This window comes from Physeter macrocephalus, chromosome 16 (genome assembly GCF_002837175.3).
Source record: "Physeter macrocephalus isolate SW-GA chromosome 16, ASM283717v5, whole genome shotgun sequence".
Taxonomy (NCBI): domain Eukaryota; kingdom Metazoa; phylum Chordata; class Mammalia; order Artiodactyla; family Physeteridae; genus Physeter; species Physeter macrocephalus.
The window spans coordinates 18,530,921-18,552,244 of NC_041229.1; the positions used below are offsets into that span (position 1 = coordinate 18,530,921).

At 50.6% G+C, this 21,324-nt stretch overlaps 1 protein-coding gene across 1 annotated transcript; it reads right to left on the reverse strand.

Annotated features, from left to right (window-relative positions):
- Positions 1–13,019, reverse strand: ANKK1 (ankyrin repeat and kinase domain containing 1). Its single transcript, XM_007109509.3, is given in 9 exon segments — positions 1–2,042; positions 2,960–2,996; positions 3,636–3,754; positions 4,485–4,640; positions 5,262–5,311; positions 5,563–5,623; positions 5,626–5,713; positions 7,105–7,411; positions 12,790–13,019. Coding segments are annotated over 9 exon segments (2,292 nt in total). The 5' UTR covers positions 12,972–13,019; the 3' UTR covers positions 1–750.
- Positions 13,020–21,324: the final 8,305 nt, after the last annotated feature.

Below are 21,324 nucleotides of genomic sequence, written 5' to 3' on the forward strand. Positions count from 1 at the left end.
TTTATGATAGTCAGATTTGAAACCAGCCATATAACTGGACACAGCAAAGGGTGAAGGGTGAGGTGGGGGACCAGGGACCAAGCGTCCCATGTAGGATCACTCGTGGGCGGTTGGAGCAGACCCTCCCTTCCCCGCAAGAGATTGTAAGGCAGAGCTGGGCCCTGGGACCAGAGCCGCCAGGAAGGTGGTCGGTGCAGCAACAGGCTCTTGGCTGGGGCTTTCAACTGGAAGTGGAAAATTCCTCCGAACTTTTCAGCTCCTGCCCTTGCACAAAGCACGGGGGTCTGGCTGTCCTGACCGCGCCCGAAGAAAGGGGCCAAGTCACACAGACGTGAGCTGGGAGGGAACACTTCCCTCTCCTCTGTGCCTCCCTCCTTCTTCAGAGTGAGTTCTAGGATGCAAGGGCCCCTGTGCACTCAGGGGCAAGTGGTTAAAGGTGGCAGGAACCTTGGGAATAAACAGAGAACTCACTTTGGGGGCTTGAGTCCAGGTACAGGAGGAGGAGGCTGAGAGTTGGCTAGAGACACACATGGAGGAAGGGCTGAAAGGAGATCTCTGAGCCAGGGGCCCCTTCCCCAGCTACAACCTCAGTGTTCCTCTCCCCATCCCTCCACCACCCAGGGGACCAGGTTCCCATCTCCTCTCAAGGTCAAAGGGGCAGCTGGCAAGGACAGGGAAGGGGGCCTGCCAGAAGCCCAGCTTCACTTCCACCAACCTCTCTTCCTTACAGGTAAGGAAACCGCAGGTTGTCTAAACTTCCATCTGGGCTCCAGGCTCAGCCCCGGACAGAATGGCCAGTGAGGGCTCCTTGCCCTCTAGGAAGGCGACAATGCCCTGCTTTTAGCTCCAGAGGGCCAGCTGCAGAGGCGTGCAGCCTACCCTGTCCTGGGTGTCCAGCTGGGCACCGGCCTTGACCAGCACTCTGAGGATGGCCATGTCGCCCTTGAGGGCGGCCAGGTGGGCAGGTGTCCAGCCCACCTTGTTGCGGGCATGGACATCTGCATGGTGCTCCAGGAGGCTGATGACCCCCCTCTGGACTGCCGGGTGGAGGGGCGTCCAGCCTGACTGCTCGGGAGCATTGGGGTCAGCCCCACACTGCAGCAGTGCGGACACCACCACCTCTGCCCCATGACGGGCAGCCAGGTGCAGGGGGGTCTAGCTCATGCCTCCGGGAGCCGCCACATCTGCGTGGCTCTCAGCCAGCAGGTGGATGATCTCCAGGTGGCCCTTGCAGGCTGCTAGATGCAGGGGCGTCCAGCCCTGGTGGGTCGGCAGCTCGAGGCTGGCGCCGTACCTGAGCAGCATCTTGCCGATAAGGTACTTGCCCCTGGCGGTGGCGATGTGCAGTGGGCTGTGGCCTCTCTGGTCAAGGGCATCAGCGGCCGCCCCACTCTTTAATAGGTGCTGGAGGGCCCTCACTTTGCCTCGCTTCACCGCCAGGTGCAGTGGTGTCCTCAGGTTTCTCTGCCGAGCATCCAGCTCAGCCCCCTGGCCCGTCGGCAGCTTGATCAGGCTGACATGGCCAAAGTAGGCGGCCACGTGGACAGGGGTCTTGCCCTCAGCCTCCTGCAGGTTGGGGTCAGCTTGATGGGAGACCAGAAGCCGTGCCCCATTCTCAAAGTTGTTCTGCGCAGCCAGGTGGAGCGGGGTCCACCCCTCGTGCTCCTGGCCATCCACACGGGCCCCGTGGTCCAGTAGGAGGCGGGCAGCGCGGTCGGCCCCATTCTGGGCCGCGAAGTGCAGCGGGGCCCGGCCGTCCTCGTCCACCAGGTTGGCGTCGGCACCGTGCTTCAGGAGCAGGGCGCAGAGGTCGTGGTGCCGGTCCCGGGTGGCGATGAGGAGGGGAGTGTAGCCGCAGGCCGTCTGGCAGTCCACGTCGACCTCCTGGACCAGCAGAAGCCTCACCCGCTCCAGGAGGCCCTGAGCCACCAGGAAGTGGAGGGCAGTAACCTTGTTCTCACGGATGCCCAGCTGCTCATCGCTCAGCAGCAGGCTCTCGCTGTCTGAGAGAGGCAGGACCCGCTTCAAGTAGTCTCCTGAGTCTGCTGGGAGGAAGGTGAGATTGAGAAGAGGACCTCTGACCCGTCCAGAGGTCATCTCGGCCCACCCTCTGCCTCCTGGAAGTACCAGCCAGGAACAAAGACATAGGAGTGACGGCAACGTCTTTCCCGGTATCCCGGATCTCTATGCAGGCTCCGCTGCCCTGGAGAACTGACTCTGGCAGTTCTTCCCGTAAGGACGAGGCAGAAAGAGGCCGGGGTGCAAATCCTGACTCTACCTCTTAGCATCACGTGCTCTCTGCCTCTTTGAGTTTCCAGCTCCTGATCTGTAAGGGGACACGAACAATGCCCAACCTCATGCTACCACTGGGAGGACAAATCATATCATGTAGGTAAGAACTTCCCCAGCAGTGCTTGGCACAAAGGAAATAAATGCAAATTGGAGATAAATTTGCAGTTGAGCTCTGAGATCTGAACTCCTCCTGCGCCATTAAGGACCCACTTCCTCCTGCTCTACCCAGTGGTGTATTAGAATTAAAAGCAACAATTTCCAAAACAAAAAAAAAAACAAACAAATGCAAATCACTGCTCAGCCCAAAGCCCCAGAGATTCTGATTAAATTATTCTAGGGTGGCTCAGGCATCGTATACTTTTTCATTCCCCAAGTAATTCTAATATGCAGCCAGAGTTGAAAACTGATGTTCCTCCTCCCAGGCCAGGAAGGGAGGAGTCCGGCCTCGAAAGGACACAGACTTGAAGGGGAAGCAGAGCCAGGACCCCGGGGGCATGTGCATTTCTGGAGCATAGGGCCGGGTGCCAGGAAAGGGAACAGGGACTCCTGATTTGTGACAGGCCGGGGGACGAGGGTGGGCCAGGGAGGATGCGGAAAGGATATGGTTTGAGTCCACTTTCTCCTCCGCTGTGGGTTCTCTGGGTCCAGCTGCGCACTCTGGACTCACCGCTGTCTGTTAGCTCCTGGCTGATCTCCTCACTGACCTGGGGAGGGGGAACCAGAAGACACGGGGCGGATCAGATGATCAGGGCAGTGCTGGCCTATGCCGGCCTCCACTCCTCCCTTCACCTGTCAGGACTCACATTCCACCCTGTCCTAGGAGACCCCCTCCTCTCTCATATCCCTGCCACCAGCTGTGTCTAGGGGAAACCCCCGAGCAGAGGCGGCCCTGCCAGAAAGAGGTGGCCCAGGGCCTTGACTTCCCCTTGGGCCACAGGGAAGGCAGGGCGGCCCTGTGGGTTCAGCCAGGAGCCCCACGGAAGCCCACAGCTGGTTCCCAGGTGAGGGAAAAGACAGCAGAGCCAGGATGACGCTGACCTGTAGGGTGTGAGAGCCTGGGAGAGCCGAGGTCTCCCTCTGCAGGACAGGCTCTGTTTAATGTCACACATGTGAGGGATGGCATGTCCTTCTCAGAGGCTCTGAGCCACGGCTACCACCAGCGCTTAGAGCATCTTCGAGCAAGTTAAGAAAAGGTGTCCCCGAGTGGCTGCCTGGCTTGGCCAGCAGAGCGTGCACTGGCTCCGGTCCCCACCTGCCCCTCAGCCAGGCAGCCTCGTGAGGAGGGACCTGTGCGCGCGTCCTCAGTGCCTGCCGGAGACCAGGCCCGCCCCACACGCACTCACCTCCCGGGGCCGGCGCAGACACGCTGTGCAGGACACCTTCCTGGCCAGGGCCTCGCTCTCTGGGTCAGTCACAGGACTCTGGAGCAGGGACAGCAGCATGTCTGTCTCCACCGTGATGTCTACTCCACGAAACAGAGAAAGCAAAAGAAGTGACAGGCTGGCCTGCAGTTCTTCCCCATTTTAAATACCCTAATATGTCTCATGTCCCCCCTCCCAAAGCCCATCCCTGGGCTCAGGGGCATCCACCCGTGTGCACCAGGAGGCAGGCAAGCTAGGGTCCCGCCTTGGCTCAAATGTGGGGCCACATTTGGCAAGTCTCTGACCCTTTTGGAGGGTCAGACCTGTTCCATAAAGCAAGGGGGCAGGACTAGGCGATCGCTAAGATGCTCACGCTTACACACATGCATACATTTGCATAGTCCTTAAAGGAGTGGATGACCGCAGGATCCATCATGCCTGTGATCTCATGGTCTGGGAACATTTTACAAATGAGGACACTGCAGCCTGAGACGATGCAGGCTAACTGGAGTCTCAGAAGCAACAGAGCCGGGCCCAGATGCCTTCCAGCGATGAAGGTTTTCTCTTCTACCTCCCATAGGGTTACACATTAACCCAAAGAGACCAGACCGCAGTCCTCAGCTGCCACTGGCCCTCTGCCATCCACACCCCCCAACCCTCCCACCCCCTGCCAACACCGCACTGCGGTACAGAGTCTGCCCTAGTGCCACGCAGGGCCCTCCCTGCAGAGCTCTCAGGAGTGGCCCGGGGCTTCAATCACCGCTCCTGGCCCGCGGGCCCCCCAGCCCCACCCATCTCCCTCATCCTTGTGTACATCAGGCTGATGAGAACCTGGAAAGCAGCGCCTCTTCTTGGGGTCCTGGTCGCAACAGCGCCTCATCAGGTCCACCATCTGCTGGGCCTCAGCCGGCCACTCATCAGAGACAGGCTGCAGGGAGGGCCGCAGGCCTGCGGCCCCTCTCACCGTAATGGTCATCATGTTGAAGCCTGTGAGAGGGGGCCCAGGCTGTGCGGGTACTGAGGCAGGGCCAGAGGGGCTGGGCAGGGGATGGGGGCTCTGAGGATCCCGACAGGGAGGTGCACACAGCAGGGGCCCCATAAATGCACAGTGAGTTAATAACCAGATTGCAGGCTGACTTGAGGCTCAGATTTGAGCAGCTGGGTCTCTGGTCCAGCTCCAACCCCTCCCAGGCCGAGACCGGCCATGGCCCCTCACTGCGGGCTTTTGCCGTCCAAAGACGGCAGGACTGACCAGCAGGCTTAGTTACAGGCTCTGATTTTGAACTTTGCTGGATTATCCAAATTCCCTGACAATCTATTTACCTGACACCTGGGTGGCAGGGTTGGGGGTGAGAGAGACAGGAAAGAACACTTTGAAGCAAAGGAACTAGAGGCAGAAAGTATGGTCTGGGCTGAGGGTTGCCCTTTCTTTCACGGTCATGTGAGCTCTAGAAAGTAGGGGGAAGAAGGAAGGAGGGTGAGAATGGGAACCCTTAAAGAGCAATACGGTCCCCAACAAAAACCTGCCGTCTGCCCCTGCCCCCACGAACCCCCAGCCTCCCAGTCCCTTCCAGGACCCCATCTGACGGTGTCACTGTCGCCTGCTACCTGAATACGGTTTCTTCTGAGTGAGGATCTCCCTGATGACAATCCCGAAGCTGCAGACAGGGAAAAGTGCCCCCTGAGTGGCTTTCTCGGATATCCAGCAGGGGGGCCTCATGGACCACACAAACCCAGGCAATGCCTCTCCAGCCAGAATGCCCCCGCATCCCTCCTCCTCCGACGTGGGCAGGGAGTGGCCAGACCTCATCCTTGTCCTGCCCTGTCCTTTGGGCCTTGGGGTCCAGGCAGGGCGTTGACAACAGGCTACGCCCTGGGTATGTGGCCTGGAGCCCAGCCTCCATCTCACCTGTACACATCGTATTTGGGCCCTGGGCCCGTGTTGCTCTCCAGACACATCTCGGGGGGATGTAGCTGAGGGTGCCCTGCAGAGCTGACCTCTTGATGTACTGCATCTGGGCCGACTGTTCCATCCACTTGGACAGGCCGAAGTCTGAAACCTGGGAGGAAGCCCGGATGGGGATGGGGGGCAATGCAGTCTTGCCTCCAGAAAACTGCCTGAGTTTCTCATCCCACTACACTACACTATCTTCGCTGCCAGTGTAGTGTAGCCGCTGAGACCATAAGCTCTCTCGCAGCACTGCCATGTACCACAGGATGACCTTGAACAAGTTACTTATTTTCTCAGAGCCTCCATTTCCTCATCTGTAAAAGGGAAACAAGACAAGTACTTAACTCACAGTGCTATGATGAGCATTAAATAAGGAAATATGCAAAAGGCACTTAGAACAGTGCCTGGCATATGGTAAGTACTTGGTAGGTGTGGCCATTACCCAAAGGAACTGTGGATAAAGTGGCGTCTTTGGTGAGCTTCTGTTCATCCCACTTTCACGGGCCCTGAAGCACTGACACCATGTATATTTATCTCTGACTTTGCTTCCATCCACGGATTCATTCATACATCAATAAATTGACAATTCACTGAGTGCCAACTAGGCTGGATACTGAGGATCAGGCAACAGATAAGAATGATGAAACCCTCGCTCCCATTACTCTCCTAAGTGCTTATTCAAATAGGGGGTATAGTCACTAATGAAACAGTTTCACAAATGACTATATACTTACAATTGGGGTTAGCAGTATGAAAAGAGAGGTACAGTGAGGGTATATAACAGGGGCCCACGGGGGTGGATCAGAGAAAACCTCCCTGAGGAGGTGCTGTTTAAGCTGAGACCTGAAAGATGTGTAGGCCTTTGCTGGATAAAGAGGGAGTGGGGGAACACTGTTCCTGGCAGTGGAAACAGCATGTGCAAAGGTCCTGGGGCAGAAATGAAAGCGGGGCATGTTTTAGGAAGTGAAAAAATGGCCATCATGACCTTTCTTAAGAACATCTCATTTACACACATTCTCACTTGAAGCAAAGAATGGGATAGAGATTATTCTACCCACATGAGAAATGGAAGACTGATATCCAAAGAGGGTTTTTGCAGATATCCTGATACCCAGTTTCATGCACCAAATTTCATTGTGCATCTATCTGTTTTAGGTGTGATCCCTGCCTTCGGTATTTGTCCATGAAGGGAGCTGCTTAAAACTCTTGACAGGGGACTTCCCTGGTGGTCCAGTGGCTAAGACTCCACACTCCCAATGCAGGGAGCCCGGGTTCGATCCCTGGTCAGGGAACTAGATCCCACATGCATGCCACAACTAAAGATCCCGCATGCCGCAACTAAAGATCTCACATGGCGCAACGAAGATCTGGTGCAGCCAAATAAATAAATATTAAAAACAACAACAACAACAACAAAAACTCTTGACAGGCCAGTCAGGCAGTAGATAATCCTGTTCATCTGAAGAAGGCTCTGGAGTGAAAGGGGGCAGAGGGATTCACTAGGGTCCTTATCTTGACATGCATGTGGCTGTCCAGGAGGATGTTGCCTGGCTTGAGGTCCAGGTGGAGCAGTGGTGGGTTAATGCTGTGGAGGAAGTTCATGGCCAAGCCGGTCTCATGGATGATGTGGAACTTGAGCTGCCAGCAGAGGCTGTGGGTGGGCAGCATCTTCTCCAGGGAGCCGTTGGCCATGAACTCCATCACAATACACAGGGGCTGCTCGCATACCCCGTAGATGGACACTATGTGCTGAAACTTGATCTTCTCCATTTTGGTTGCTTCTTCAATGAGGCAATTAACATCAGAGCTATGGAGGGGCAGGAGCGAGAGATGGAAGGAGCTGACCCTTTAATTACAAGAGCAACTAGCAGGACACACAAACTAGACTTGATACCAGGCTGTGCAGACCCAGAGATGCCTTGGGAGCTTGCAAGGTAATGGAGGGGGAAAGAGACACGAGGGGATGCCCAGTGGATGCATAGATTAGGGTCCAGATGGCTCCAGCAACAAGACAGGAAGTAAAGGGGTCTGCAAATTTAGGAGCCAGCCCATTCTACAGAGGTGGCCACAAAAAGCCTGCCATTTATTCTGGCCACTTCTACATGTCTACCTCCCCTAGGAGATTGCAAGCCCATGGAGGACCAAAATTATGCCTCCTGCTTCTCTTTTAAAATATGATTTATTGAGGAACCACCTCACAATGGTCAGAATGGCCATCATTAAAAAGTCTGCAAATAACAAATCCTGGAGAGGATGTGGAAAAAAGGCAACTCTCCTACACTTCTGGTGGGAATGTAAATTGGTGCAGCCATTATGGAAAACAGAAAACTAAAAATAGAGCTACCGTGTGATCCAGCAATCCCACTCCTCAGCATATATCCAGACAAAACTATAACTCAAAAAGATACATGCACCCCTATGTTCATAGCAGCACTATTCACAATAGCCAAGACACGGAAGCAACCTAAATGCCCAACGACAGATGAGTGGATAAAGAAGATATGGGACATATATGCAATGGAATATTACTCAGCCATTAAAAAATGAAATAATGCCATGTGTAGCAACATGGATACAACTAGAGATTATCACACTAAATGAAGTAAGTCAGAAAGAGAAAGACAAATACCCTATGATATCATTTATATGTGGAATCTAAAATATGACACAAATGAACCTATCTATGAAACAGAATCAAGGACACAGAGAACAGACTGGCGATTGCCAAGGGGCAGGGAGTTGGGGGACGGATGGAGTGGGAGGTGGGGTTAGCAGATGTAAGCTTTTATATATAGAACGGATAAACAACAAGATCCTACTGTATAGCACAGAGAACTATATTCAATATCTTATGATAAACCATAATGGAAAAAAGTATTAAAAAAATAATGTATATATATATGTATATGTATAACTGAATCACTTTGCTGTACAGCAGAAATTAACACAACATTGTACATCTCAATATCTCAATAAAAATATTGAAAAAATATATCATTTATTGCCTTTTTGATGATGAAAGTAATATATATACCTTGTAGAACATCTAGGGAATAGAAAAGAAAATTAGGGAATTCCCTGGCGGTCCAGTGGTTAGGACTCAGTGCTTTCACTGTGGGGCCTGGGTTCAATCCCTAGTCGGGGAACTAAGATCCCGCAAGCCTCATGGCACAGTCAAATAATAATAATAATAATAATAATAATAGTAATAATAATTAAATCATCAGTAACCCAACTTTCCAGAGTTGGCCTCTGTTAATAATTTAGCATATCCTTTTACAATACATTTCAAGGAACCTCTCTCCTTTTCTCCCTCCCTGTCACTCCTTTCTCCTCCACTTCCTCTTGCCATCACATAGTGTGGGCGGCTTTGCGATCTGCTTTTCCCTGTTGGTGTAGCAGGGCACTTCCTGCATCGTTATTCTCTCAAAGCAAGCTCGGTAATGGCTGCATGGGATTCCATTTTGGAGATGAAGTATAAGTTTTCATCTCGGTACTCCCCACAGCACATGGCCACGTACAGCACAAGGCATGTTTGTTGAACTGAACAGAAGTCAGTACTTAAGAGAAAGCCTTACAAAATAAGCATTTGCAAACCTTTCACCCTTTTCACTGTACGTGCCACAAAACAGTAAATATGCAAATTGTTATAAATTGTTCTGGGATTGCAGGCATGAAGATTAAGGAGAAATGACATTTTTAAAAAGCAGAGTATTTGCAAAGCTGCACTGGCACTGCAGTCAGAGGCTGCTGGAAATGTGCTCACAGGGCCTCCCTGGGAAGCCAGCCAGAGACTCCTCAGCTGCAGGGAAAAGCACCTGCTCTCCCTCGCATCTGGACAGGTTGGCTAGTCCTGGTTTCTGCCGTTCTTGTCTTTACTTCTCTACTGTTCAAGGACTCTCCCCTCCACCTCTGCAATATATATATCTTTTTAATCTGTCTCCTCTTGTACTCTTGAAGTCACAAGAACTGAGAAGACATCTGTCATGAAGTGGAAAAAGCAAGGGATCTGGGATCGCATTGCCCTGCTTTCAAATCCCAGTTTCACCTTATTCTCTGTATGACCTTGAACAAGCAAACTCTCTGGGCCTCAGTTTCTTAACTGTAAAATGGGAACAGCAGTAACTTGCACAACTCCCCTGGACACCCCGACTTCTTAAAAGTGTTTGCTACACCTGTTGTCTTTCTCTTTTCTTCATCTCCCCCCATCCCCTTTCATCTGGTTTCTGGTCTTAATGCCTCACTGACAGGCTGTTGCTAGTCACCGATGACCCCCATGTTGCTGTAGCCTACAAGCAATTTTCCGTTCTCAGTGTAGGGTCAGCGCCTACTTTGCAGGCTCCTATTGTGTTACCTGATCATTAGGCCCAGTTCCAGGCCCTCCTCTTTCCTCTTCTCATTCCGTACTCTGTCTCTAGGCAATCTCAGCATCTCCAACTGGGTATTCGACACTTTACGTGTCTAAAACTGAACTCTTGATTCCCCCCTCAAACCCGCTCCCCCCTCAGCCTTCCCCATCTCAGTGAATGGGGCCTCCATCCCTCTAGTCCTCAAAGATCTTGCTTATCCTTGACTCCTCTCTTCCTCTCCTTCCCACAAGCTGCCCCTCAGCACATTCCGTCAGCTCTACCTTCAAAATATAGCAAGAATCTGACCACTGGTGACCACCTCTATCCGTTGGCACCTTGGCCCAAGCCTCCTAACTAGTGCCTTTGCTTCTCTCTCTTCCCCTCCACCAGCAGCCAGAGTGGTACTTTTAAAATGTCAGTCAGAGCATGTCACTCTCTGCTCAGGACTGTCCAGTGGCTCTCTTCTCATTCATAATAAAAGTTAATCTGTGATACAAACCCTAGGACACCCACCTACGCAAAGAACCAAAGAAGAGTTCCTGTGACATTTAGTCCCTCTCGGAAATCTACCACCAAGCATTATAACAAATTTATAAGCAACAACAAAATTATAAGCGTTGTCAGAGTTTCGTGTAAGGCCCTCGCGGTAGGGTGGAGAGCTGCGATTGGTAAGTCAACCATGTGTAGCTACCACTTACACTGAGATTGTAAACAGCATTTTTTACTTTCTGTACAACAAAGAAGGTTGGTAAATAAAATCTTAACATTTTGGGCAAAAAAGCCCACAAATTACTATTTTTTGGAAGATCAAAAAATTTTTTTGGAAGATCAGACTACTCAACTCTCCTTAGGTATTTTAATCAAAGAAAATGTCAGGTGGTTTGTAAGGGATATAGATAAAAATATTTGTTTGTTTGTTTGTTTGTTTTCTGTCTTCCTTCATTAGATTATAAACTCCACAAGGGCAGAGGCTTTGTTTTGTTCACTTAGTGCTTAGAATGAGTGAACGTCATCTATGCCCTAGCTTCAAATACACCTATAACAAATGACTCACAAATTTTAATACTGTTAGCTCAGAGCTTTACTCTGAAGTCTACTTGACAATTATTCTTGGTTGTTTAAAGGCACCTGAAACTCAACATGGAAAGCTTTCCTCTCTTCACCCACTTAACTCAGACTGATCTTTCATATTTCAGCTCAAGTGTAACTTCCTCAGGGAAGCATTTTCTGATCTCAAACTCCAATAATAAGCCTTCATGGAACCACAACTCTCTCCTTTCTTGCACCTCTCACAGCAGCACACTTACATTTACACGTGGGGTTATCTGATTAATGTCTTTTCTCCCCTATCTGCAAGCTCCAGGAGAATATCTCCAGGGCCATGTCTGTGGCATTCATCATTATATCTCAGGGTCCAGCACAGAGCCTGGCACATAGTAGGTGAGCAATAAACATTCATCAGGAGGACAAATGAATGAGATGATGGAAGGAGGATTCAGTGAAGTCATACTCATGAAACTCCTAGTATAGCACTCCACACGTGGCAGGCATTGATTACCGGAAATCCCTTAGTCCTTTCCACCCAAGGATTCCTGGAATTGGGAAGGCAACTGAGATGGGAGTTACTGTCAATGTCTCATGAGTAGTCTTGTCAATGCCATCTGTTTCCTGTTGTTCTTTGCTTCAAAGGCTGTAAATGATTTGAATAGATCCTAGAATAACCTGACTCTACTCCCAAGCCAGGATGTTGAGGGAAGAAGGTGGGTGAGTCTGGGGCTATCTCACTTTGCCCTTATTCATTAAGCAGGTGGGGGTCTGGGAGTGAGAGAAGGGACTTGGGTGTGTGGGACCGGAGGCTGTGTCTTGGGAGCTTGCATAGTGACCACAGAGAATGACCAGAAAAGATGCCAATAGGAGTTGCTCCCTGCACCCCCAAGGCGCTCTAGGTGATGTCCCAGGAGGCTTGGGAGGAGGACATGGTTATCATCTCAGACTTCACATTCAAGAGTCTCCATGGCTGCACGAGGGGCGAGGGCACAGCCAGTACCAGCAAAGATGGGTTGAAGCAATGGGAGGGCAGAGATGGGTGGAAGCAATGGGAAAGAGGTAGTAAGAGGGAAAAGGAGGCCTGCCAGGGAGTGGTCATAGTACGTATAATGAGACCTGGGAGAAGCCAGAGACAAAAACAAGGACGGAGACAGCAGCATTCCAGGCTTGACCTGCTGGCAGTGCCGGTGTGAGGGCCGGCGAGTGAATGGCCTGGACAGGCTCTCAGGCCAGCAGGCTGGGCAGCCTCCACCCCTCCCAAGCCCCCATCAGCCTGCACGGGCTGGGCTGGGGCCCCACCAGACAGGAGTTGCCTCTGGTGTGGACCCTGTGATTCCCCCAGGTCACTGAGAATCACTGAGCCAAGTGCCACAGGCTCTGAGCAAGCCCAGCCCTGCCTGCGCTGCGAGTTAGGGGGTGGGTAGGAGGGTGGCAGAGGGTCATCCAGAGCAGTCATCACCAAGCTGACACCTGGGAGGAAGGTGAGGCTGGAAAGAAGGAGGAGGGACCAGTTTGGGAGGCTGGATGGAACAAAGGCATATTTGGAGGGTAGTTCCTGCTCACCTTTGACCTCTGTGGATTTCACACATAGGTTTGATTCCACAAACCCAGCCAAGTTTATTTCAGAGCCGGAGACAGACAGGGCTGTAGCTGGGGAGCTCAGGCCACAGGACAGAGTTTAGAAAAGTGGAGAGGACAATCCTCAGCCTCAACCCGGCCGCCCCTCCCTCGGGAGCTCCCCGGGCCTCGGGTTTCCCTCCGCAAAAGGAGGGGGGAGCCAGGCGGGTACCTGATGGTGTCAGGCTGGGGACAGCGGGGGTACTTGATGGCGTACCCGGTCCGCCAGCGCTTGTGCCGCGCCTGGAACACCTGGCTGAAGCCGCCGCTCGCCACTGGGCGCCAGGGGCCCTCGAAGTCGTCGCGGGTGAAGACGGGGAGGCCGCCCAGCCGCTGCTTCACGCCCGCGGCCATGGGGTCGGCGCGGCCCGGGCCCTCCAATACCCGCGCGCTCCCGGCCGGCCGGGCTGCACCCGCCGCTTCCTACGCGGCAGGTCCCAGGAGGGTGGGGACGGGGAGGCGGGCGGCCCTCCCTCCTTCCCCTTGCGAGCGAGGAGGCACTGGTTCAGCCCTGCGAGGGCGGGGAAAGCCAGCCTGAGCCCCGAAGCCCCGGGCAGCGATGGGGGCCCGGACCGGAAAGAGGGTTCGTCTCTGCGCAGCACCCCAAAGACCCTGCCCCGCCCCAGTATCCCTCCTCAGTCTCGGCCTGTGATTTTTTCCCCCCAGCTTGATCCTGGGTAGGTGCTGGGAGTGGAAGGTGTCCTGAAATTAGGAACAGGAGTCTGGCCAGAGCAGTTGGCCCCCTTTGATTTGGACCTAACTCTACGCGGAAGTAGATTCATTTATTCATGCAACTTATAAGTCCTGAGGGTTTATAAAAGGCTCAGGGCTCTGCCAGGGGTCTCCATTGTAGAGCTAGGGGCCTGGAACCCACCCCTCCATAGCAAGTCTGGAGTAAAAAAGTTGTAATGGCGATTTTCTGGTCTGAATCAGTTGGCCTGGCTGACTTAACGCTTCCTTGGTTGTTGATGGCTTTTTGTTTGTTTCTTTGCCAGTCAGTCTCTGCGTGCAAAAGGTCACCCAGGAGGGGTCAGCAGGATCCATGGGGTGAGAGGCTGGACCTCTGTCTGCAGGGAGCTCCCCTTCTTGGCACTGCTTTTGGCCCCAACCTGAGAGGGGTGAGTGCTGGGTCTGGGGTTGACCATGGGGGAGGTGAACTCCTTAGCCCAGTTGCTGGGGTGGCTTGTTGCCAGGGGCCAGAGGTGAGGCTCAGGGAACAGCTGGAGCATGACTGGGGCAGCCTGGGAGGAGACGAACACAGAGCAGGGTGGGGCTGTGGAGGAATCTGGTCAAGGGCTCAGCGCAGAGACCTGGGGCAGGAGGGGAGACAATGCACCTGCAGAGACAAATGTGGCTTCTGGACAGATGTGAAGCTGTCCTGGTGGGTAAAGTTAGCCAATGGTAGAGGGAAGGGAGGTGTCCTAGGGAAGCACATCTGGGTGGCCTCCCCTTCCTTTCTCCGAACTCCCTACTTCCTTCCTCTTTCCTGGCATCCACTGTGGGAGGTCCCTTGGTCCTTGTCTGGGGATACAAGTGAGGATACAGGAAAGCTTCCTGGTGCTGAACCTGGGTGGGGGGGGCGGGGTGTCTCTGGGTTTTGGGTCCATGGACTTGCCCTCTCACCTGAGAGACCCCCAGAACAGAGAAAATTATAAGTGCTCGAACAGGTGGCTTTCCCAGGGCCATTCCAGGGCAGGTGCTGCTAAAGGAACTGTCACAGAGCAGTGGAGGGTAGGTCACTTCTCACCTGCAGCTGGGCAGGTGAGCCAAAGTCCACAGGGAACCCCCAGAGTGACCATCCTCAAGTTTGAGGAGCCTGCCTACCAGAGGAGGACATGCCTTGCCTTTGGCCCTAACCTGTAGAGCCCTATATCCTGACTCCTACCAGACTCTTGGGGAGGAGCGTGGCCATGATAGGTGAGCAGGCACCCCAGGTGGGAGTTGGGGCACCTGCTCTTCCCATGATAATTTACCCGCCTTCCCCAGGATGAATTCTGGTGGGCAGAGTGAAAACTGAAGATTGGCCCGGAGACAGTGTCACTACTGAGCCTTAACTTTGTCCCAAGATCAGTAGTTCCTTTACCTGCTGTACAAACTTGATAGATATGATCTTGTTTAAATCTAGAGCAACAGCATGAGGTTAATATCTCCCCATTTGTGAGGGATGGGGGAACCAGGCTTGAAGACAGTAAGTAGTGAATGGCCACATAACTAGTAAGTGGGAGTTGAGATTCAAACCCAGGTCTGTTGGGTCCCTGTGGAAAGGGTTGGGCATAACAGGAGCCTTTAAAGGATATGGGGGAAAAGGAGGGAAGGGGGTCATGCTCCCTGGAAGAGGGTGGAGGCGATGGAAACTGTTCCAGAGCAGGAGACATACCCCAAAGACAATGTCAGAGGGAGGCCCCGGCTTGCTTTGGTTGGAGCAAGACAGGGCCCGACAGAACTTACTGCCCGTGGAGCAGCCCTGCCTACTCCTGACAAGTCTCAAACCCTCCCCCAGGGAAGCTTGGAAGATGACAGAGGATATTATTGTCAAGGAGATCAGGAGACCAAGGAGAATGCTTCTCAGCTTCTGCTGGGTGGGTGAGCATGGAGATTGGGAAGGTGGCCCACTGGACCTAAGGAAGGTTGGCTCTGATCTCTGACCCTCAACATGATCTATCTAAGCCACTGGGGGAAATACCTGAATCCATTAAGGAAATTCCCCTTGGACCAGTTACACTTGAAGTGGCTCTCTAGGGAGAGCAAGAAACCAGAAGCTGCCATTGGCCCTCTGCAGAGACCATCACAGGAGTGCTGGAGAATCATCCCTGTGGGAGGAGATACCCAGGGCTCAAGGCAGGTGTCAGAATCCCCAATAAAACTCTTCTTCATCTCTTTACGGGGTGGGTGGAAGGACACAAAGGACCTGGCATGTGTTACTGTTGACCTAGCTGTTGCAACAGCCAAGCTGAGGGATTAGGCACCCCCGAGGCTTCTGAAGAATCTGGCAAAATAGATAGGTGCATATACCTATAACTACAAAATAGATATATACCTGCAGCTGGGCTCTCTAAAGTGGGCCAGGACAAAAGCCTAGTAGTCTTTGGAAAAACTCTGAGAGAAGTAAGGGGAGGGGCTCTTTCTGAATGTAAAGTCACAGAGGCAAAGAGTTCCTGGCTCCCTCATTAATAGGTAGGGTGATACTTAGGGATCTGGGAAAGAACAAGGTCAATCTATAGACTGCTGATGTTTTTCCCAGTGGTCTGAATGCAGAAGTTCCTAGGTCCTGCCTGCCTAGGAAGTCCACAGCCAGTGGGTGGAGAGCAGAGAGCTGGAGAGGAAAGCTCCACCTTCACTGCCCTCCTACCCATGAACGGGGATGGGTGTGATGAATGGAAATGAACTACTAGGGTAGTCTGACCATGATCCAGTCCCACCGGAAAGAGCAAGAAACATGTTCTAACCATAGGAATTTTGCTCCCTGATGCTCGGAGTCCTTCCTGTTGACTCTATCAGTATATTTTACTTCGGCAGATCAGGGATGAAAATTTTCTGGACTCAGAATTATTAAATGAATTTTGGTGGTCTGATTGTTCTGGGGGAGGGCCTGCCACCCCCAGACCAGTGAGTTGGTAGTGCAGCTCTGCAATACTTTGAAAGATGCTGAAATCCAATATGGGCCTTTCCCCAGACCATAATGACAAGCTCTTTGCATACAGGGAAGTTCCCCAATCTGTCCCCATTCTCCACCCTGCAAACATGTCACAGAAGGACACGTGGATGAGTTGTGGCAAGCTCCAACGTCTGGTAGCCCATGAACCGAGGTGAGGGCAAGGTCAGTCAAGATGAAGGAAAGTGTTCAAGAAACCGGGACACCTGCCCAGGAAGGAAGACTCTCCCAGAAAGAAAGGGAAGGAATGAGGCGGTGGCAGCAGGGCTTAACTGCAAGAGCATGTGAGTCAGGTAGACCTGCTTTCAAACCATGGCTTTTCTCCTACCACCCGTCAGCAGTCGGGCCTTGGTCACATTACCAAATCTCTCTAGGTTCCTCCATCTGTGAAATGGGATGATAATATGATACAATACTCATTTCAGATGGTTGCTGAAAGGATTAAACTTTAAAAAATATACCCAAAAGGACACCCATAGGCAAAAATATGAACCAACCTCACCCTCACATTATCAAAAAATTATCTCAAAATGGATCATTGACTTAAATGTAAAATGTAAAACTATAAAACTTTTAGAAAAAAGAATAGGTGAAAATAGTCTGAACCTAGGGTTAGGCAAAAAGTTCTTAGGCTTAACACCAAAAGCAGAACCCACAAAAGGAAGAGTTGAGAAATTGAACTTACTCAACATTTAAAAGTTTCACAGGGTGAAAGATCCTGGGATGAGGAGGAAAAGTCAAACTGCAGATGAAGAGAAAATATTTGCAAAGCACATATTTGACTAAGTGCTAATTTTCTAGATATCTAAGGAACCCTCCAAATGCAACAGTAAAAACAAACAAACAAAAAAGCTATCCAATTAGAAAATGGAGAAAAGACATGAACAGACATTTCAATGAAGAGGGTATACCGATGGTGTAACAGGAAAGAACAAACCAGACTCCATATTAGGTCTGTTTCTTTTACTGTAACGTTTGTATTCTATTGCTTTTGCTTCAAGTTTAGAATGTTGCCTGTAGACTGAAATATGCAGGATAGCCCATTCTCAAGTCTCTGACATTTAAGGGTGTAACACTTTTCCATTCAAATAGAGATAAAAAGTGCAGAACGGAGAATAGCATTTGTCTTGTTGGAGGTTTACAGGAACATCGTGACCTGACCTAGGTGGACAGGTGCAAGAACGAAGGATTCCTACACCAAGAAGTGTGCAACAAACAACCATGCCCCTCCCTCATCTGGCCTTTAGAAATGCTTTGCTGACTATTTACCATAGCCAGGACATGGAAGCAACCTATGTGTCCATCGACAGATGAATGGATAAAGAAGCTGTGGCACATATGTACAATGGAATATTACTCAGCCATGAAAAGAAACGAAATTGAGTTATTTGTAGTGAGGTGGATGGACCTAGAGTCCATCATACAGAATGAATGAAGTAAGTCAGAAAGAGAAAAACAAATACCGTATGCTAACACATATATATGGAATCCTAAAAAAAAAAAAAGGTTCTGCAGAACCTAGGGGCAGGGGCAGGACAGGAATAAAGATGCACATGTAGAGAATGGACTTGAGGATGCAGGGAGGGGGAAGGGTAAGTGAGAGAGTGGCATGGACCTATATACACTACCAAATGTAAAACAGAGAGCTAGTGGGAAGCAGCCACATAGCACAGGGAGATCAGCTCGGTGCTTTGTGACCACCTAGAGGGGTGGGATAGGGAGGGTGGGAGGGAGACGCAAGAGGGAGGGGATATGGGGATATATGTATACGTATAGCTGATTCACTTTGTTATACAGCAGAAACCAACACAAACATTACAACATTGTAAAGCAATTACACTCCAATAAAGATGTAAAAAAAAAAATGCTTTGCTGAAAACTTTCAGGGAGTTTGCGTTTTTTGGGGCATGAGTCACCCATCGCCTTGCATGGCCCTCCAATAAACCTTTCTCTGCTCTACCCTTCGACGTTTTGGTTTGTTTAGCCTCACTGTGTGTCGGGTGCATGAACTTGCATTCAGTAACAATGGCTAATAAGTGCATGAAACGATGTTAACATTAGCCATTAAGGAAATGCAAACTGCATCACTACACACCTATGAGATTGACTCAAATTTTAAAAAGACATCACCAAATGCAAGTGAGGACCACTGACATGTTGCTGGTGGGAATGGAAAATTGTGCCGCCACTCTGGAAGTTTCTTATAAAACTAAACATACCGTTACCATACAACCTAGCAAAAGCACGTTGGGCATCTGTCCTAGAGAAACGAAAACATATGTTCACACAGAAACCTTAACCTCAGTTTTCACAGCAACTTTATTTGTAGTAGCTGAAATCTGAAAACAGCCTAGATGTCCTTCAACAGGTGAATGTTAAACAAACTGGGATATGGATACTGTGAAACACTACTCAGCAGTAAAAAAGAAGGAACTAGCAATGCACATAACAGCGTGATGAATCTCCAGGGAATTCTGTTGAGTGAAAAAAGCCAATCTCAAAAGATTACATTTACATTAGATTTTCGGAATGACAAATTTCTTGAGATAGAGAACAGATTAGTGGTTGTCAGAGGTGGGGGGTGGAGTGGACGTGGCTATAAAAGGGCAGCACAAGGTACTGTCTGTATCTTGACAGTAGTGGTGGTCACAAGAATTACACAAGTGATAAAACTGCAATGAACTCAACACACACACACATACACCCACGAGTGCATTAAAACTGGTGAAATTTTGAATAAGATTTGTGGATTGTATCATTGTCAATTTCCTGGTTGTGATATCGTGCTATAGTTATGTAAGGTGTGCCCATTCGCTTGGTGAAAGGTGCAAGGGATCTCTGCATTATTTCTTACAATTGCATGTTTATCTATAATTACCTCAAAACAAAAAGTTTTAACAGTGCCTGTAAAGCCCTCTTCCTCCATCTCATCCTCTAATTTCCCTCTATCTTCTTCATCCTCCTCCCATTCCCCCTCCCCTCCCCCTCCTCTCCCTCCTCCTCCTCCCCCTCCTCCTCCTTTTTCTCCTTGTTATTTCCAGGCAACATTACATTCTCAGAAGAAAAATCTTTCCATTACAGTGGAAAGAGAGTGAGTAATCTAACATTTACCACGGAAAGCCTGGAAAATACCTGGCCCCCCATGGACACACAGAAGCCCTAAAGAGGGAGAGCAAAGGCCACTGTGTTAAAATGTCTGAGGCAGGAGAGGATTGTGGGAGGAGGCCATCCAGTTCCTTCTAAAACTCAATACTCTCACCCAGGTGATTTGGTCAGGTTAAGCTGGTACTTCTGGATAAAACCAGAATTACATCTGATAAATCAAATTTGAAATAATCATTCAGAGAAAGACAGAAAAAAGATCTACTTACCATTCTCAGAATTATTTCAGTGCTCTCTCTATTCAGCATACCTCACCGAGGCTTGTGAGACTGTGGTCCAGCAGTTGAGATGTGCAGGCATCAGGTGTGGGTTGGGCTGCAAAGCCAGGGGCACCAGCCTGGCTTCACGGGGGCCACAGGATGTCCCCACCTGGCCTGCTGCTAGTCAGGAGGGCCCGACGGTGAGGGGCTGGCATATATGTCTGCTGGGTTTGTTTCTACCCAGGCTGATGGTCTTATTTCTTCAGAAAAAGAGCCCGTCTTAGGACCAAAATGAGTACAGAAGCAGGAGTGAAAATGGGATAAACCAAGGATGGAGTACAAGCATTTCTGGATTTGGCAGGATATCCATTCTTTCCCCCTGATATAAAACACCAGGCTCCCCTTAGAACGGCTTTTGATAAAAACTATTTTAAGTTTCAAGAAGGCAGAAATGGAAACCCTGCGTTTCAGGAAAGACAGTTCTCATTGTCATAATTTGACCACAGGTTCTTTGTAGCCTTGGGGGCTTGTGATCCTGGTTGGGTCCATATCAAAATAAGAAACAAATGTCCCAAGAACCCTGCCGCCTCAGTCAGCTTAGAAGAAATGCTTGGCCATGGCCAGGGCTTACACTGGGCCTCCTCAGGCTTAGAGCTCTACACTGGATCCAAGAGATCATGGTCAATACCTTCTCTAGGAGTTACAAAGGGGCTTTGAATTTAAATATGAACGCTTTTAATTTAATAACAAGTCAGGCAGGGAATTGTGAAGAAAGGAACTGAGATTTCCTTTAGCAGGGACCCTGGAGGGAAAATACCCTCCAGACGTCAACCTTGAGAATTTTCGGGGCTGGATTGTCTGCCTGGGCATCAGCCAGCCTCCTCTTTCCTCTGGGCCCTTCCAGGGTTGGCGGGAGCAAGGAGGAGTGGGACCAGAGAGAGACCCAATTGCTAAAAGGTGGCTTTCTCAGGTTGTACCAAGACAGGCTGGGACCTGGGACCTGGGGCCTTTGCTGCAGTGCTTGCACCTGGACAAACATCTCCTCGAGCAACAGAATACAAAGAAACTATAAGGGACTAAAATAACTGCGTGCATGCGTAGTTGGGGCAAATTATGAACAAGATACAGAAAGGCCAAACCCAACTGCCCTTCCAAGGTGCCGAGGTGCTGGGAGCAAAAGCAGGGTACTGCGCATGACCTCTGCACACGGCACCACCAAGGGGGTGGGCAGACCGCCTGAGCCACGCCTCCCGCCCGACACAGATCCATCTCTACACTCACTCTGTTTGAGGGATTGAGCTAGGGCACCTGTGGCTTGTTCTCGCTCCCTCGTGCTGCAGCAGGGGCCCCAGTAAAGCCTTGCCTGAATTCCTCATGTGGCCTCTTATCAATTCCTCTTGATTAAAGAGTCCAAGAGCCCATATAGGTAACAGTACAATAGGAAGCGCTGGAAGCTTGCTGGATCTGAAGGACAAGAGAAGGACTTCTAAGATGCGACTGATTTCATGCTTCTTGTATTGTGTTTCTTTTTTGTTTACCTTGCTGTTTAGTAAAAGTCTTTTTTTTAAGGTTTGGAAAATTAGACTACTTTGGGCACACTAAAAGAAACCAAAAAAAGATTTTGTTTGTTTGTTTGTTCACCAGTTGGTTTAGGTGATTGTGAAGAACACAACTCTTAAAAGTCAAACCTCAA